This window comes from Bactrocera dorsalis, chromosome 4, assembly GCF_023373825.1.
Source record: "Bactrocera dorsalis isolate Fly_Bdor chromosome 4, ASM2337382v1, whole genome shotgun sequence".
NCBI lineage: Eukaryota > Metazoa > Arthropoda > Insecta > Diptera > Tephritidae > Bactrocera > Bactrocera dorsalis.
In genome coordinates, this window is record NC_064306.1 from 19,785,160 (window position 1) to 19,804,667 (window position 19,508).

At 37.7% G+C, this 19,508-nt stretch overlaps 1 protein-coding gene across 2 annotated transcripts in view; it reads right to left on the reverse strand.

Moving 5' to 3' along the window:
• Window positions 1-11,446: 11,446 nt before the first annotated feature.
• Window positions 11,447-19,508, reverse strand: part of LOC109580045 (protein ABHD11) — a 63,197-nt gene continuing 55,135 nt past the window's right edge. Inside the window, exons 2-5 of one of the 2 annotated variants that reach the window (XM_049454719.1) lie at window positions 16,797-16,970; window positions 16,484-16,713; window positions 12,004-12,141; window positions 11,447-11,941 (exon numbers count right to left, since the gene is read on the reverse strand). In XM_049454719.1, coding sequence (XP_049310676.1) covers window positions 11,809-11,941; window positions 12,004-12,141; window positions 16,484-16,713; window positions 16,797-16,970 — 675 coding nt within the window. In that variant the 3' untranslated portion in view covers window positions 11,447-11,808. The remainder of the gene's footprint in view (window positions 11,942-12,003; window positions 12,142-16,483; window positions 16,714-16,796; window positions 16,971-19,508) is intronic. The other variant, XM_049454720.1, reaches the window with a different exon arrangement.

The window sequence follows — 19,508 nt, forward strand, 5'->3', positions numbered from 1 at the left end:
ACTTGCAAAACATTCTTCTTGATCTGGAGAATCTCCCCTATCCGACCATACCCATTTTATTCCCGAAATCCTGGGACGGTATACTAAATCCTTCCGATTCTAGAGCATAGTGGTTTAAACGATTTCTAATTAACACTGCCGTGCCACCATGCACTTTTCCATCCGCATGATTTGTAACATAGAGTCAAAATCCCGGTATATCGAATTTATTTTCGTTTGTTAAATGAGTTACTGATATAAGCAATACATCTATATTTTTTTCAAACAGAAATCTAATGATCTGTAATTTATGTTGGTTAACACCGTTAGCATTCCATATATAGATATTTAGTAAGCTAATATTTTACTTAATAAATTTTGCATTATTTGATTTTGTGATTTTATTAAGTCTTGGATCATGTTTTGCATGGTAGACATAAATTGTGTCACACACTGTGTAAGATTTATACTTGTAATCATAGTTTCAATACCTCCATTTGGAGGATTTTGCGGCAGTTGCATTTGCACAGTGTTGCCTTTCACCACATTTGCATAGCTTCCTTGCATATTATTAATGTTAGAAATAATAGGATTTGAACTTTTCTCTGAGGTTTCATTACGGGGTGTTTGTAACATTTGGTTACGACGTGCTTGAATGCCCTGTGACAACTTCGATTTCAAATCTTTATATACAGGACAACCCCTGTAGTTAGCAGTATGATCTGTGATTGTGTGGTTTAATTTTTTAAGTTGATTAGAATTCAACAACAACTCAATTTTAAACATTGGCTATGGTACTTTGTTTCTATTTAATATGTATATTTACAACAATTTTAATACCAATACCGCGTTCTTCCAATGCTTCTTTGACTTCACTAGAATCTACAGCGGACTTTATACCCTTAATTACAACAACTAGGCCCTTAAAGCTCTTCGGTTGATACGAATAATATTTCTTGTTTTTATTTGACTAAAATTTAACGATTTCCATAAAACTTTTTTCAGAGTAGGACTGAATTTTAGTTTCATCTATATTGCCTTTTTTCAAAGGCACTATGAGAAAATTGTTAGTACCTATAATTTTACTTAATTTCACAGCAAGATTATTACTGCTACGCTCGCGCAAATATATTAGAGGTGGTTTGGCATAGCAGTGGCCTTTATCTATTGTTATCTATTTGCTTTAATATTTTTAAGTGATCTCCACGTGATTTGTTCAATTACAGTCTATTTTCTTTTTTGAATAATATTGTATACATATGTATTGTACATGTATATCTCGGACAGCTCTTATGAAGTTTTCCTTTATAGTAATGGAAATAAACCAATTGGATCAAACTTTCGTCAACTCGTTTAATTACACCTGTACAGTTCGAAACAAAAAGTATATAGAATGGATACCATATGATAGAATATTCGCAGAAGAGCATGTGTTCATTTATTTGTTTAACCCTTTCAGCCCCAAAGGACTTTTTAAACGATGTCAAACATATATAGAAGTTGCTCATAAGCAACTTTGGGGCTAAAAGGGTTAATCATGATCATGAAGTTGATCTATAAGATGTGTATTTTAAAGAAGTTTTTGTGTATTTGACTTTTTAAACGATGTAGAAGTTGCTTATAAGGAACTTAGGGGCTGAAAGGGTTAAATTATGAATTTCTTACCGAATTGTGTTTGTATTTTGCAAAAAAGCAAAATCCAGCCCAAATCATTACCGTTCCTCCACCACGAACACGGTGTGCGTCTTTGTTGGTTCTCTTGCCGCCAATACTTCTTTGACCAATCAGGACTGTCTAATTATTTTTTTTTTCGTCGCTAAACTCAACATTTCTCCAGTCTGCATCCCAAAATTGGTACATATGAGCGAACACCAGCCTCGCATTTAAATACCTTAGCAAAAGCTCCGGTAAAGGTACCATAGAAGTGTTTTTACGTCTACATTCTCATTTAAATGAAGTTTAGATTCTCCACCACTCTTCCCTGCATCCATTGATGTGCCGTTTGGATCGAGCATCGATGGTTGATTTTTAAAAAATTGCTTACAGCTATTCTATACGTTTTTCAACTATTTTCTTATTTTTAAAGCCACATTCACGCATTCCAAGTATTTGTCCCTGTTCATATTGAGATAGGGTTATTCCTAGTAGCATTTTGAACTTCAAACAAAAATTATTTAATATAATTTAACCATATTTAGCAATTTTTTACTCACGGCAGATATCACAACTTGTTTATTTTTAAAAAACAACGCTTAAATAGCTTTAAAAATGGCGAACGAATTACTAATGATATCGTGTCCATATAATAATTTACTATGAAATATTATAGACACACTTACATTTCGCAAATAACCGAGGGATTTGTTGCCTCGTTCAAGACCAGTAATAAAAATTGTAAAACAATAAAATTAAAGAAAAATATACATATGTGATGAAACGTTTTGTAATGCGATGCATCGTACAATGCCTTTACTAAGTATTGAAAGTTCAAAAGTCTAGGGTTTTTTAAATCAGTTTTTGTACAGAGTCTTTAAGAAAATGATTGACTTTGTATTATTTTAGCGGTAAAATGATTGGCACTCTTTTTGTACGGCCTTATATAGTACAAGTCGAACTTTCTGGGAACTACGAATTTCGCTGTTTGATTGACTCTATTAGTTTATCTTCGGTTCCATTTTGTTCTGTTAGACATATGTACATATTTGCGGTAGAAGAATATCGTCTGATAAGATGCTGTTGACTTTCTCAGCCGTTCTTCATTAATTAAAAAATTTCAAAGCATTGTATTATGTACAACAAACTGATGACCCATAGAGGACAAAGATATATGGATATCTCAACCTTTATGATTTTTGGCATTCATTTTTCTCAAATGTTCGATTGATCCTTTTACCAAGCCATTGGACTGCGAGTATAATATAGTTGGGCGTGTTCTTCAGCATCTAGTACTTCTCTTTAATTAAAGCTGATTCGAAATTTCTTTCTTGGTTAGCGAAATTTCTCAAGAGTTTTTGAGATAAAAAATAATAGTCGGGACACGTGAAATCAATAGAATTAAAATATAACCAATTGCCTGCACTTAAACTCACGATACTGTGACGAAAATTAGCGAACGAAAGAAAACGCGTGCGGATTCGATTGCGGTCTCATTACAATTCGTTTCTTTATTTTAGCAACTAGATGACTTAGCCTAAATCTTAAAGCTAACGGGAAAAAACAGTTGGAATGGAAGTATACAGGTATGTACAAAGAGGTGAGTAGTTCATTTTGTTAACTTATAGTAATAGATTAAGGTAAGTATATATAACATTATTAGGGTAAGTATACAATACTAATATAATTCAATATTTATATTTTTTTATAATTCATTTCTCTTAATTTTAGTTTTAGGTTTAAATATATATTTTGTCGCTTGACGCAACACCGGCCACCTTGACAGGATCAGATTCCTTCAATATCCAGTGGAAGGACAGCCAGTTTGTGGATGGGGCGCTTAATCGTGCCCGTCTTGGTTGCCACTTCTGCGACTCGCACCTTGCCGTCTTGCCCTTCGACGGTGGCGACGACGCGTTCGAGTACCCACTGCTGTGGCGGCACGTTGTCCTCGTGGACGAGGACGAGATCGCCTGGCTGCAGGTTGCGTTTGGGGTGCAGCCATTTGTTGCGTTCCTGAAGGCCCGTCATGTAGGTTTTGGACCACTGTCGCCAAAACTGTTGCTTGAGACAGCAAACAAGTTGCCATCTCTCGCAGCAACGAATTGGGTCCGTTGGCACTTGTGCTGGTGGCAGTGCTCGCAGAGGGCAACCGATTAAAAGGTGCGCTGGAGTTAGTGCTTCTCCGTCGTTGGGGTCCTGTCCCAACGGTGCTAGGGGACGAGAGTTCAAGATGGCCTCCACTTCGGCCAGTAGTGTTGATAGCTCCTCCGTCGTGAGTAGAGCGTTGCCGAGTGCGCGAACGAGCAGATGCTTGGCGGATTTCAGGGCCGCCTCCCATAATCCGCCGAAGTGCGGCGCCCTGGGTGGTATATAGCCGAAGCTGAATCCTTCTTCGGCTGCGAACCCCATTAGTTCTGGCGCTTGCGCTAGGAACGCCTCCTTCAGCTCGCGCAGCTTGCGGTCGGCGCCGACAAAGTTGGTTGCGTTGTCGCTGAATACTTTCTGTGGCATCCCTCGGCGACCAATGAACCTTTTAAGGGCGAAAATAAAAGAATTAGTAGACAGGTCCGAGACTAGTTCTAAATGTACTGCTTTTGAAGTGAAGCAAACGAAAACTGCTATATAAGTCTTTACGGGTGGTCGACCACGTATTTTTAACGTTGTATATATGGGACCACAAAAATCTACGCCACATATCAGAAAGGGTCGTAACGCTCGAAGTCTTTCAACTGGCAAATTTCCCATAATTTGGGTTTGCAACTTCGGCTTGTAATGAAAGCAGTGTGTACAATTTCTTACGGTTCTACTGCAAGCTTCTCTGGCATTAATTAGCCATATGCGTTCTCGAAGAAGCGCAACCAACGCTTTTGCCCCAGCGTGGTGATTTCGAATGTGCAGGAACCGTAAGTACGTTATAACGAAGTGCGAACTTTTATTTAATAAAAGCGGAAATTTGGCATCGTATCGGAGAGGTGCGTTTAATAGGCGACCTCCTACTCGGATTAATTTGAATGACAGCGACATATCCAAGTACTCATGCAAAAACGGGTTGAGTTTTTGCAAGTTTGCGGGTAGCGTCGTGCCTTTCGTCAGTTTTTGGATTTCGCTCGTAAACTCAAAATGTTGAGTCACCTGGACAATTTTCAAGAAACTCAAGTTTAGCTCTTCTGAAGTCAGATCTTGTCCCCTGGAGGATTTTGGTGGTCGTCTGATCCATCGTAATATATATGCGACCACACGAAGCAATTTTTTATGAGAAGAGAATTTTTCAATGAGGTCCAATATTGAATTTTTCTCAGCAGTCGAAATTAATGTAAATGTAGCTTTCTTCTTCTCTAATGCTTCGTCTTCTGGTGAGAGCTGGAAGTGGTTATTAATTGGCCATAATGCAGGGTCTTCCAGGAGGAACTGTGGACCGCCAAACCATATTGAATTATTCAATTCGTCCACGTTACAACCCCGAGACACTTGATCCGCAGGATTTTGTTTCGTTGGCACATGTCGCCACTGTACATTGTCAGTCAATTCTTGGATTTCGGACACTCTATTTGCGACAAAGGTTTGTAATGAAGATGGATGCGTTTTTACCCAGTGCAATACAATTTCAGAGTCTGTCCAAAATGTAATTTTCCCGAATCGTCGACTCAACATTGGTGCAACTCGTGACCATAATTTGGCAAGAAGATGTGCTGCCGAGAGCTCGAGACGCGGAAGAGACTTGGTCTTCAGCGGAGCCACTCTAGACTTTGCAGTAAGCAGCATACATTTGACACCACTAGCAGATTGGCTTCGTATGTATATGCAGCATCCGTACGCTCTTATTGAAGCGTCGGAGAAGCCATGGATTTGGCATGTAGCAGTCGACTCTAAGTTTACATACCGAGGAATACTAATTGACGAGAGCTGCAGTAGGTTGGCTTTGAAATTCTTCCAGCTAGTGTTGAGGCGCAATGGAATCGACTCATCCCAATCTAGTTTTTGAATCCAAAGCTCTTGCAATAAGATTTTTGCTTTGGTAACTAGTGGGGCTAATAATCCAAGAGGATCGAAAAGGCGTGCGGAGACTGACAATATGTTCCGTTTAGTGGCTCGCAGATCATTAAAGTTGGCTTCCAAAACAAATCGAAACAAATCCTCTTTCGGCAACCAATGGATTCCTAGTGTTTTAGTAGAATTTTTGTCATTGAAACTTAATGACTTTTCAGTGCAATCACTGTCGAAAAATTTAGGGTGGTTCGAAAACCACTTTGTTAAAGTGAATCCTGCCGAGTTTAATATTTTAATTACTTCACTTCTTATAAGATCTAGAGACTCAAAATTTTCAGATCCTGTTAATAAGTCATCAACATAAAAGTCTCTTTTAATGGCCAATGAACCGAGTGGGTATTTCATTGTATTGGCATCACTGAGCATTTGCAAACACCGTGTTGCGAGAAATGGAGCAGGCGCAGTGCCGTATGTTACGGTGTTAAAACGAAAAATTTGAATTTGCTCAGAAGGATGCTCTCTCCACACAATAAGCTGACAATTTCTGTCTTCTTCGTGCATAATTATTTGACGGTACATTTTAGTAATGTCCGCTGTTAGTGCATACTTATGTAAGCGAAAACGAAGAAGAGTTGAGTATAACTCTTCTTGGATGGTTGGACCTACCATCAAAAGTTCATTCAACGCTATTTGAGTTGAAGATCGACTCGAAGCATCAAATACAACACGTAATTTGGTTGTTGTGCTCTCGGGCCTTAAAACGCATTGATGCGGAATGAAGTAGTGTGGCTCACTCGGGATCTTATTGCTCGTTGGGCTCATGTGACCCAATGCTTTATATTCATTCATAAAGTCCAGATACATTTTACGAAGTTCTGGATTTTTTAATGTCCTTCTCTCCAGGGCCTGAAACCGCCGAACTGCGGTTTCATATGAGTGACCGAGTAACTTACGGTAAGCTTTAAAGGGCATTCTAACTTGACTTAGTTTGCTAGCATATTTGCCAGACACAACCCACCCTAAAAGGGTTTTCTGTAGCGTTGGTTGATTAGGGCCACTTTTAATTTGGCCAACCGCTAACAGATCGAAAAAGGTTTCTGCACCCAATAAGATATCAATCTTTTTTGATTTATGGAATTCTGGATCCGCCAATTTAATATTGTGCGGAATTTTCCAGCCATTAACATTTATGTTATGGTCTGGATGATTAGCCGAAATGCAACGCATTATCCAGAATTCTGCCGAAAATTCGTAATTATTTACCCGCGACTTAACAAACGCGCTTAGTTTTGTCCCCACTTTTGTGTTGGAATTTCCAATTCCTATTATGTTCAACGTTTTGTGTTGGCGACGAATCCGCAACTTTTGTGCCAAGTCCTCCGTCATAAAGTTGACTTGGGAGCCTGAGTCCAGTAACGCTCTCGCAGGCAGGTATTCGCCGTAACTGGTCCTCACTTGAATAACAGCTGTCGCCAACATTACCCGATCCGGCATACTCGCTGTATGCATGGCATGTGTGGTTGATGGTTGCGGATGAGATGCAGCGGGGAAGGAAATCGGGTACTGGTGTAGCAATGTGTGATGCGATCGATTGCATACACGACATCGATCCGCTCTACACTTGGACACAGTATGCCCCTTACGCAAGCAATTTATGCATAAGGGCACCGATTTCACAAACTCAAACCTCTGTTGTACCAGAAGCGCCTTGAAAGTGGGGCAGGCAGTTAACGGATGTTCCTTTGACTTGCATTTTTGACAAGTTGGCTGCTTTGCCTCTGCAGCAACTAAAGCTGATTTAGTCCTGTCCATGTGTGGCTGCTTCATGTGGCTCATGCTGGTTGTGGCTCTGGATTTCGTCCTCGAACAAGGTGCTCCTTCCGCTGCTAACTGCTGAAACCTTCTAATTAAAGTTGCTTCGCAATCCTTCCATAATGGTAAGTGATCGTAGTCAAGTTGGTCTTCCCACTTGGATCGGGTGGCAGGGTCAACCTTTGTCATAACTATATGTATTATAATGGCGTTTGTTATTTGCTTCTCATCGCCCAGAGGTAGCAAAGAGTCATAAACAGCAGACACTTCATCAATCATTGATCGGAATGAAGGCGCGGATGGCTTTGGGATGGTTGGCAGCTCAAAAAGTTTAGATATTGTATTGAAAAATATCAAGCATTTATTATCGTAAACTTTTTTGAGACTTTCCAACGCTTTCGGATAATTTTCATCCGACATCTGAAACGCTTTAACTGTTCCCAGAGCCTCTCCAGATAGACAATTTACCAAATGGTTAAATTTTTCTATATCTGGGATATTTGGATCATTATGAACCAAGCTCTCAAACAAACTCATAAAATTTTTAAATTCTGAATATTCTCCCTTGAATTTCGGCAAATTCATTTTAGGGAGTCTTGAGCTGTGAGAAGCTACGAAAGATGTTTCGGCAATTGACGTTCGGTTTTTGGCTAAAATATTTTTAATTATTGATTTCGTTTCAACAATTATGTCCTCTAACTCCCCTCGGTCCATGTCGTCTTCATCAATCTCTTCAATTTTAGATTGGCATTTTATTAGCTTTTCGCTATGTGAATTTAATATGTCGAGCCGACATTCCAATTCAATTGGATCTAACGACATGGTTTTTTCTAAAAGGCCCGTCTTTATTCGCAAAATACTATTTTTTGCCACCGTCCTTTGACGCTTTAATGACTTTAAGTCAATTAACTCCTTACTTGGAGAGAGGTTGGCGATAGTTGGCCTTGGCTTGCTCATTTTGCTTGTTTAAATTAAATTTCCGAAAAAACAAAAAACTACAACGGTTGGCAACAGATATATTAAGAATCGATACCGAAAACGAAAAAAAAATATATATATCGATTCCCAAATATACGAAAGCCAAACCAATAGCAATAAAGGTTGGCAACAAATATATTTGGAATCGGTTGCGAAAACGAGAAAAAATAATATCGATTCCCCAGTATACGAAAGCCAAACCGATGAGTTATGCAAAATGAGCACTAGCACAGGAGTAATGGCAGCAGCGGAGCGACGACAGCAGCAACAGCTTGACGGCAGCAGCAGATTGAAGGCAGCGACGTAATGACAGCAGCGGAGTGACGACAGCAGCAACAGATTGACGGCAGCAGCAGATTGAAGGCAGCGACGTGATGACAGCAGCGGAGTTATAACCGCAGCGGAGCGACGACAGCAGCAGATTGAAGGCAGCGACGTGACGATAGCAAGAAAACACCAATAGCAAGCACCAAAAAGTTGCGGATAGCGGTGGAAACGGTTTGTCTTTTTTACCGGCACTTTACCGGCTTACCGGTTTTTTAATTATGCGGCACTTTAAACAGTTTATAAAACTGTTTCATTTTTTTCAACAGTAACGTATTTATAATATTATTTTTTGGTATTTCAAAAACTTTTGAGCTTTTATTTGCGCCCACCACTGTTCCGCATATATAATTCACCTTGCACCTTAGTACCACCTTTTATTTTAATTCTTTATTCTTCGCTTTGGTGAATTTTTCACTTTACACTATGCACACACTCCACAATTTTTCTCCTTTTTCTTCTTTTATGATTTTTTAGGCTAAGGTTGGTATACGGGTAAGTATTTTATCACTCGATTTAACACTGTATGTATATATGTACATATATATATTTTTTCCACAGATTTCCACTGCACTTATATTATATGTATGTATGTAAATGTATATTTTGTTATTTTTATTATAGGTTCCACTGCACGCACTATATGTGTATGTCGGTATATATTTTTGTATTGGACTACACGCACTTAAAATATACTTTAACTATATGTATGTACATATATGTACATATATATGTTTTTATAGTTGGATCCTTAATCCCTTTTATAATTTTTTTTTTTTTTTAACTTGTCACTTCACTTAACCGTGAGAACCGAAGATCCGAAAACGATATTTGGCAATTGGTTTCGAAAAAAATATTTTATATTGTATTATAATTATATGTAGTTATTTTAATTTTCTAATCACGCTCATGTCCCTGCTCGGGCGCCATGAAATTTCTCAAGAGTTTTTGAGATAAAAAATAATAGTCGGGACACGTGAAATCACTAAAATTAAAATATAACCAATTGCCTGCACTTAAACTCACGATACTGTGACGAAAATTAGCGAACGAAAGAAAACGCGTGCGGATTCGATTGCTGTCTTATTACAATTCGTTTCTTTATTTTAGCAACTAGATGACTTAGCCTAAATCTTAAAGCTAACGGGAAAAAACAGTTGGAATGGAAGTATACAGGTATGTACAAAGAGGTGAGTAGTTCATTTTGTTAACTTATAGTAATAGATTAAGGTAAGTATATATAACATTATTAGGGTAAGTATACAATACTAATATAATTCAATATTTATATTTTTTTATAATTCATTTCTCTTAATTTTAGTTTTAGGTTTAAATATATATTTTGTCGCTTGACGCAACAGTTAGAACGTAATTTTATTGGAAACCCATATTTCGTTAACCACTTCTTTATAAATACTTCCGCTACCGGTTCGGTCCTTAGAAGATGATCTATTGATAGCAGATACGAACGGAGGGATTGAGCGAGAGCGGTAAGTTCATCCATGCTCAGGGTGTTCAGGAAAGAGGGTTTCGGAAATCATATGCGGACATGTGTCTGCCTATGGCCTTGCTAAGCCATTATACAAGGTACGTTCCAAAGTAAACCGGACTTTTTGAATCTAGCGCTCCCTGGTGACGCCATCTATATGTCGGCTGGTGCGTTAGAATCTACTATCTTTACCGACTGTCCAGTGAGAATTTCATGATATTTCATAGATTGGAAGTGAAGTTATTGCGTTTTAAGTGTTAGCATGTTTGTGTTATCGGTGCGAAAATGAGCTTCGAACGAAGAACCAACATTAAATTTTGTTTTAAAATTGGAAAAACATTTGCCGAAACGTTTCAATTGATGAAAAAAGTTTATGGCGATGTTTGCCTATCTCGTAGCAGAGTGCACGAGTGGTTTCAACGTTTTCAAAGGGGTCGTGAGGACATCAATGACGATCAACATGTGGGAAAATCATGGAAACTGTGCGTGAATTCATCAAAAATCAGCCCAAAATCATCATTGAAATGGAATTGAATACCTCCAAAACATCGATTTATCGCATTTTGACCGAACACTTAGGCTTACGAAAGAATCCAACATTCGAAGGACGATTATTTGACCAAAAATCACATTTTAACCACTAACCACTCCCCGATTCACCTGATATGGCACCGTGCGACTTCTTCCTTTTCGGAAAAATGCATTTGCCCACGAAAGGAAAGCGTTATCTTTTGCTGTCTGCTGTAGAACTGTCTGATTTTTATTATTTATATTTATTACTTTATATTTTTTAGAAAACTACCTTAAATAACTTAATATATGAGTATATGTGTATGTTTGTACGTATTGCAGCATATTGTTTATGCTGCTTGATATGGGGCTGTTTTCAAGTGTACATGTGTGTGTGTTTAATGTTATCTCATCCGCAAATTTATGACTTGCGTTCTCATGCTTTTTATTTTTATTGGATGCGTATTGCATGTAAATGCATGCGGCTGTTCATGTACATATTATATGTATGTTTGAAAATAGATATTTATTTTTAATAGTTTTCCGGCTTTACTGATAAGTAAGCATGTTCAATGATATTTAAAAAATCTCCTTGGGAATTTATTTGACAATCCCACTTCTGACATCAATTGTAACGGGTTTTCGGTAAATCTTCTACCTTGTAACTCACTCTTGAGTTCGAACACTGAATTGTTAAATAAAAGTCCCAAGTTAATGCCTATACATACATTTATCTTTATTTCTAATTCCAACAACTTAGCCAGGGATAAAGGGATGTCCAACTTATTACAGTGTGAGAGCGCCTCAAAATAGCGTTTTTTATAACATTTTCCATTATAGCCAGATCGGACAAAATAATAATTTTTGGGTATTTAAATTTAAACAACTAACATTTATTACGATTGAAACTTACTATATAGTGGTCATTTAATATATCGAGAACTTCTACAGCTGATCGAGTTCAGGAGGTTTTGGCGTTTAGGAATTGCTCTCTTTCTTCCAATGGGAGATGAGTTGGACATCTCTTTATCTCTGTCGTAGATTCTATTTTGTTTTCGTAAGTTTATTTAAAATTATCGCCTCAAAAAATCCATGACTAAATTAACAAACATTTCCGGCTGATCAAAATGGACTAAATGACCCGCATCAAGCCAATGTAGTTCCGAGTTAGGAAACATTTTTTGAATATCCGGCCAAGTATTAGGACTGTTAAAAAGACATAATGTTTTCTACTAAAATATTAATATATATATGTATAATTTCTTTACTCAACAAAATTGGATTGATTTCCACAGATGAACATCACTGGTCCTCTAAAAGGTGGTAAATCCTTTACATGCTCCTGGAAATCGTTGAATAATCTTAAATTTTTGTGAAGAGTACCAATATTAGGAACCCAATAGAATCTGAAACAGAGATAGCATATACGATTTTACTTAATTTAAAATTAACGATAATGCATTTTATTAAAATACTTTAGATATTCAATATTGGATTGAATCAAACTTAAGAAAAAAATTGTGTAGTTTCTTTAAATCTTTTATTTATTAGTTGGCATTGTGAATCTGTTGGCGTTAGGGAAAACGAACAAAAGCATCGTGATTCTTGTAAGATTTTAGACTAGCTTTTTCATATCAGACACCCTGATAGATAGATAGATAAATAATTGAGGCATGCACTGCGACCATGGGTCTATTGTGCCCTCTCCTAACTCACAGAAACTCGCTTAGCCCCAGCATATTAATAAAGTCCAATATCCTGCTGGGTGCTATCGAGGCAATGTGATCCCTATCCGGAAAGATGAAAGGTCCATGTTCGCTAAATGCCTTTTTAACTTGCTTGAGCTTGAGTTTATTTCTTGGGAGGTTTATTATGGACTAGAACCTCTTTTGGTTATACCCCCCAACTAACAGCTTGGCATGACGCATCCCGTGCGCTCGCTGCACGCTCTTTCCTCTTTGCGGAGCAGCTCCTTCACAGTATGGGGACCCACTCCATTGAACGGTTCGGGCCCCACCATATTGGTGGAGGCTGCGGAGCGGGAAAGCTCGTCAGCCAGTTCATTACCGGCTATTCCCCTGTGACCAGGCACCCAAATCAGGTATACCTGGTTCTTTTCGGCTAGCTTGTCCAGCCTTCCTCTACACTCCTCCACTAGTAGCGATTTTATCTCGTAGGAAGAGATCGCTATTAGTGCCGCTTGACTATCGCTGAGTATAGCTATTCGCTCGTTGCGATAGTTGCGTTGGAGGTTTATCTCTATACACCGACTTATGGCCAGAACTTCGGCTTGGAAGATGCTCGGAAAGTTCCCCATCGGAATGGAGAGCTTGTTACACGGACTCACAATACCCGCACCTATTCCTTCCGACGTCTTCGAGCCGACGGTGTACCACCTCAATGTATTATCCCTCAGCATTTGCTCAAGAGTGGGGTCGTTTCACTCACTCTTGCTACCGAGGGTAACCTTAAACCTCTTCGTGAAATGGGTTGTTTTGCTAATGCCGTCCCTCGGGAGAAGGGCAATAGGAATATCGCCACTTATCCTCTCCATCCCCTGGGACGAAATTATCTTGCCTTTGCCACAACCCTCTGCTGTTATCTGCAGAAGTGAGTGCTTGGCTGCTTGACCTATTATTATATGGAGCGGTGTGAGTTCCATCAGGACCTCCAGAGCCGCCGTAGGGCAGGTCCGCATGGCGCCCGTCATGCACACGCATGCTAGCCGCTGAAGCTTAGATAGTTGGGTTACCACCGAAGCCTGCGCCGCCCCGTACGTAATTATCGGTCGGACAATCATGGTATATAACCACCTACCGATCTTTGGCTTACAGCCCCAGGATTTACCCGCCAGCCGTTTGCACACCATCAGTGCTTTTGTTGCCTTGACTAACGTTCGGTTCACGTGCTGCTTCCACCGCAGGGTAGAATCCAGCGTGAGACCTAGGTATTTAACCTTGTTAGTCATTTTGATCTCTCTGCCCGCATGCGTGAGATTCCTCAGGCCGGATAGAGACCTGCGCCTTGTAAAAGGGACTATGATTGTCTTTGAGGGGTTGATGTTTAATTCAACTCCCCTACACTACCCCTTTGCCAGATTTAGACCTCGTTGCACAAGGTCACAGAGAGTATCCTCAAATTTACCTCTTGCTAATATCACAATGTCGTCCGCATACCCTTGGCAGCGGATCCCATTGTCAGTTAGCAATACTAGCAGTTCGTCCACGACAAGGCTCCATAGTAGTGGTGATAGCACACCTCCCTGTGGGCAGCCTCTTGTCGCACCAAGACGAATCGTTGTATCGCCTATATTGGTCTCGGCTATCCTGGTGCGCAGCACGGCCTCAATCCATCTGCGCACCGGTGTAGCCCTCCATATAGCCTTTATGTTCGTACATTGTTAATATCATTGATAAAATAAATTATATGTATAATATCCATCAATCATCATTTATTGGTTATGAGTGATTTTTTCAATACCTGTAATTTCAGTTATTGCTAATTTTTGGTACATTTCATGTACCACTTCAAATATCTACTATACTCCATTTATTTTGCTTGATAAATTTACTGACAATATTAAAAATCATAAAAACTTTACAATGTCGAGACGAAAAATGGCATATGCATATGTATGTATGTATTTGGGGGAAACTTTAGTATACCTTCCCACGATTTCAGGATTAAAAGTGGTATGGTTGGATAGGGCTGATGCTCCAGACTTAAGACTTACACCTACACTTCATTGCAATATTTGTATATATTTATTTTATATTTATTACTTAGATATTTACTTAAAATAAGCATTTTATTTTTTACACAAATTTCACTACATGCAAGGTAGCATAAGTGTTCCGTGTTGTCAAATAATAAGTGTTACCATATCCCAAACGATCGAAAACAATAAAAATAAATAAAAAAAAACTCAAATGCAGGAAAAAAATAACCCTGACCGATCCAACACCGGGGTGTGTCAAGTTTTATTCGAGTAAAACTCCTTTTTGTCCTGATGGCCTTCAAAAAAAAAAATAACTCTGGCTGATCCAACACCGGGGTGTGTCAGGTTTTATTCCAGTAAAACTCCTTTTTGCGTTGGTGGCCTTCAAAAAAAAATAACTCTGGCCGATCCAACACCGGGGGTGTCAGGTTTTTTTTTTGAGTAAAACTCCTTACGTTGGCGGCGTTCAAAAAAAATAACTCTGGCTGATCCAACACCGGGGTGTGTCAGGTTTTATTGGAGTAAAACTCCTTTTTGCGTTGGCGGCCTTCAAAAAAATAACTCTGGCTGATCCAACACCGGGGTGTGTCAGGTTTTATCCGAGTAAAACTTCTTTCTGCGTTGGCGGCCTTCAAAAAAAATAACTCTGGCGGATCCAACACCGGGGGTGTCAGGTTTCATTCGAGTAAAACTCCTTTTTGCGTTGGCGGCCTTCAAAAAAAAATAACTCTGGCTGATCCAACACTGGGGTGTGTCAGGTTTTTTTTTGAGTAAAACTCCTTTTTGCGTTAGCGGCCTTCAAAAAAAAAAAATAACTCTGCCGGATCCAACACCGGGGGTGTCAGGTTTTTTTTTTAGTAAAACTCCTTTTTGCGTTGGCGGCCTTCAAAAAAAAATATCTCTGGCTGATCCAACACCGGTGTGTGTCAAGTTTTCTTTGAGTAAATCTCTTTTTTACTTTTTATCCATGATATAGCAAGAAAAGGGATAATGATTTATGTATTTGGGGTGTAAACTTATTTTTTATTAATTTTTGTTCGTTTGATAAATATGTACATAATTATGGCAACACTTATGTATCTGTCAACACGGAACAATTTTGTTGTTGTGGATCTAATGAAACTTGTGTAAAATATAAAATGCTTATTTTAAGCAAATATCTAAATAATTACTGAAAAATAAATATGTAGAAACAATGTAGTGAAGTGTAAGTGTATACAAAGTGCATAATATGAAAGAAATAATTACTAGAAATCGAGAATCTGCAAGATAAAATTTGCAAAATTTTCAACTTTAAATGATAATATTTCGAAAACTATAAGTTTGCGGCGGCAATAATTATATATATTCTTAATCTTTATTAGCTCTATCCAACCATACCACTTTTAACCCTGAAATCGTGGGATGGTATACTAAAGCCGGCCCGTATTTACCATACCTGCTACTTTTATGTTATGTTGGTATTGCGATCACAAGTAACGCTATTAAACTGTACAAGTTTTTTGTGGAATGCTATTGGAATCATAATCGAGCTGCTGTTGCAATTTACAGAATCGAATTGCTATCACAATTCACAGGATGAAACTACTATCGCAATTGGAATTCGTGTGAACTGCTATTTACAAAACGTGACCGTAGTAGTGATATGCGATTTTTCAGTCACAGTAAAAAAAATCAGCGGTAGTGTAATATCGTTCATTATTACCACTTATCGGTTTGTACAAAAATAAATCGAATATACCGACCGTAAATAAAATTAGGTGTGTGAATGGAATGCCAGTTGAAAGAAACTTTAAGCTCTAGAAATAATTTCTTCATCAGTCATTTTGTTCTAAATTGGTTTATCCTTCGATTCCAATTAAAAACTATATGACCCTATATTGAACAAGCAACATTAACTTCATGAGAAAAAATTACAACTTCATGAAAATATGAAAATTACGAAGGATGATACATTTTCTGAAAGCGGAATTGATTTGAAATTCTAGTTTGCAAATAGACCTACATATTTGATTTCCTGTTATACATACTCTCCAGTATTCCGTTTTCTCAAATTCATCAATATAAACTCAACAGTTGCTTGGACTCCCACTGCTTTTTTAATTTGATCTTCAGCTATTTTGCGCCCTTGTCCTAATGAATATTTCGCAGGAATATCAACATTTTCCATAGCTTTAAATATTTCATCCATTTGATGAAAGTCTCGCGGAACTGCAATGGGAGATATGTCAATAATAATTGCCCGGTCCACAAGTTCCGGCTTGAAAATAAAAAATATAAAACAATTTAATTGTTGCATAAGCGGACGAAATTCTATTAACGAATATAATATGGGATACTAACATGCTTAAGAGCTAAATGCATCATCGTTCTACCTCCCATGCTATGGCCCATTGCACATGCTTTTGTAATTCCTTTACTTTTCATTAATTCTGAAATATCTGCTGCCATGTGCGCAGAACTATGCTCAGATGTATGGGGACTATCCCCGTGATTTCTTGCATCTACAGTAAATATCTGTAAAAAAAAGAACATTTTATCAAAGAAATTATAGTGTAAACCATCCTTTTACTGTTGAATTTTGTACAGTTGGATGGGTTGAGTGTAATAAAATATTATTTCAGGACTGAAATCATTTTACTTGGGTGTACCACATAATACCCAAAATCAAAATCCCCAAATCAAAATCCCCTTTTTCTGTATGAAATACATTGAAATTATGTTTTAAATCGCGGCGAAAAAGGGAATTCTATACTCAATATTATATCTAAATTGAAGTTCACGAGATATTTTATGTTCATGGGCCTTTGGATCATGATTATGGGCAGTAGGAGCGCGTTGTATTTCATGATCGCCACTATTTTCTTTTGTCACAACAACACTTTTACACATTAGGGATTTTCTTTGCGCACACAACCAGCGGAACTCTTTCTTCTTTTCCTTTTTTGGAATGAAAATGGTAATCAAAACCATCCAAAAATATTATTATTATATTATTACTTCCTTTGTTTGACACAGTAACGACGACTTCCATTTTTTTTTTAATTTAAATATTTTTTAACACGATATTTAATCAAAAATATAACTATACATTTTTAATCACAATTAATTACACGTAATGTGATAAATAATATGAAAAAATGCATATGATAAAATAATTGTAGAAAAGGTAACGGTACTATTTGTATTTTAAGTCATACATATGTATGTACATATATTGGTTAATGGATGACAATGTTATATTATGCTCTGATTTTCTATATTCTTTTGTTTTCTACTCGATAACAATGCTGTTGAAAACCGAAGTTTTCTTGTCCTCTGCAGCTGTCATTGGGTTCAAATCCGGGTCTGGGCCGCTTTTTTAAATACTATTTTTTTTTAGCTTTTTAGTCGCTAAATTGATGAAATAATTATTTTTTTCCTCTAAATCCGTCATGCGTTCTCGACTATATCTATATATTGTCATATATGGGTACATATATATGTAACCACGATTTAAAACTCAACTAAAGAGCGGTTTTACTATTTTTTGTATGATCTCTAATAATATTTAATAAAAATAAAAAAATGGGGATTTTGTGACACTGCCACAAAAAAAAAGATGGGGATTTCGTGTTAGGGGATTTTAATTTTGGGGATTATGTGTTTGGGGATTTTTTTTCAGCTGGGGATTTTTTGAAGTAAAACTTCTTTAGGCGCGCTTGGCTTGGGGAGTAAACTGACGAACGCGTGACGAAAAGTGTGATCAGGCGAACGTGTGATCAGGCGAGGCGAACGGTAATTAGCTTGGGGAGTAAGCTGACGAACGCGCAACGAAAAGTGTGATCAGGCGAGGCGAACGCAGAGAACGTATAATATAGAGAAGGCTTACCGCGTTGCCAAATTTACGACATTTCATTTAACATATGTACATATTAAAAGACCAAGCGGTCGCGCATATTCACGTACATACATATGTCCGTGACAACGGAGATGCGAAAGATGTGTGCGACACTTGTTATTATGAATGTATGTACATATGTACATTAGGCATATAACTTATTACAATTTTTGCAAATACGAAAAACGGCATACCATAGTCGAACAGAGAATAAAAAAGTATGAACCCCATTATTTTTTTTTTTGCGAAATTGCAAAAAAGTTTCCGCGCAAAACGAGATTACTTTTTTATCAGAACTGCTGAAAAAAACAAAAAAAGTTTTGTACACTGTACACGTTTTTCTTCATAATAATAGATATTTATTTAACTAATAATCTTCCTATTATTCCAAACGCCTTTTAATGGACCTAAGGGAAGTGCCCCTCCCACCCCAAACTAATTTTTCTTCAGAAAATTCTGATTCAATGTAATAATGACACAAAAAAAAAATGTTGACATTTTTTAGAAATCCATTTTTGCGCGGAACGTTTTTGAACCGAAATCACCTAAAAAAGTTATATTCATTACTTGTACAATATTTGCCACCACGTGGTGGTATGCCAAATTTTTCGTCAAAATTTGTTATATGCCTAATGTACATATGTATGTGGCTCGCATTTGTTTTCGTAACATACAGACAAATGTGCCAAAGAAATAATATACCTATGTATGTATGTATATGCCATAGAAATTCTATTGGTACAAATATGGAAATGATAACGAAATAATGCGAATATGCACATTTCATGAAGGTCATCAATTTTCTTTGAAGAAATGAAGTTCATTTTGCACAAATAAGCGTGGAGATACTGCTGGTCAAGAAAGCAAAGGTGGCAAACCTGAGGAGACTGAAAAAGATGAAACGGTTAGCATCTTTTGCAACCTGAGCAAAAAAATCAAAGATTTAGAAATGATGATGGCCGGACAAAGGCATATAAATCAAGCTATGCGCGATTTAGTAAGCAGCATAGTGACTTTACATGCCAAAATGGAAAAACTGGGAAATCAAGCGAGAAGAGTTATGATAGGGAAACCATCGCATGTACCCACCATTGGAAGAGATGAAAATACCCCTAAAAGAACGCGAGAAGCACCAGGCGATTTAACACTTACCAAAAAGCAAAAAAGTGTAAACG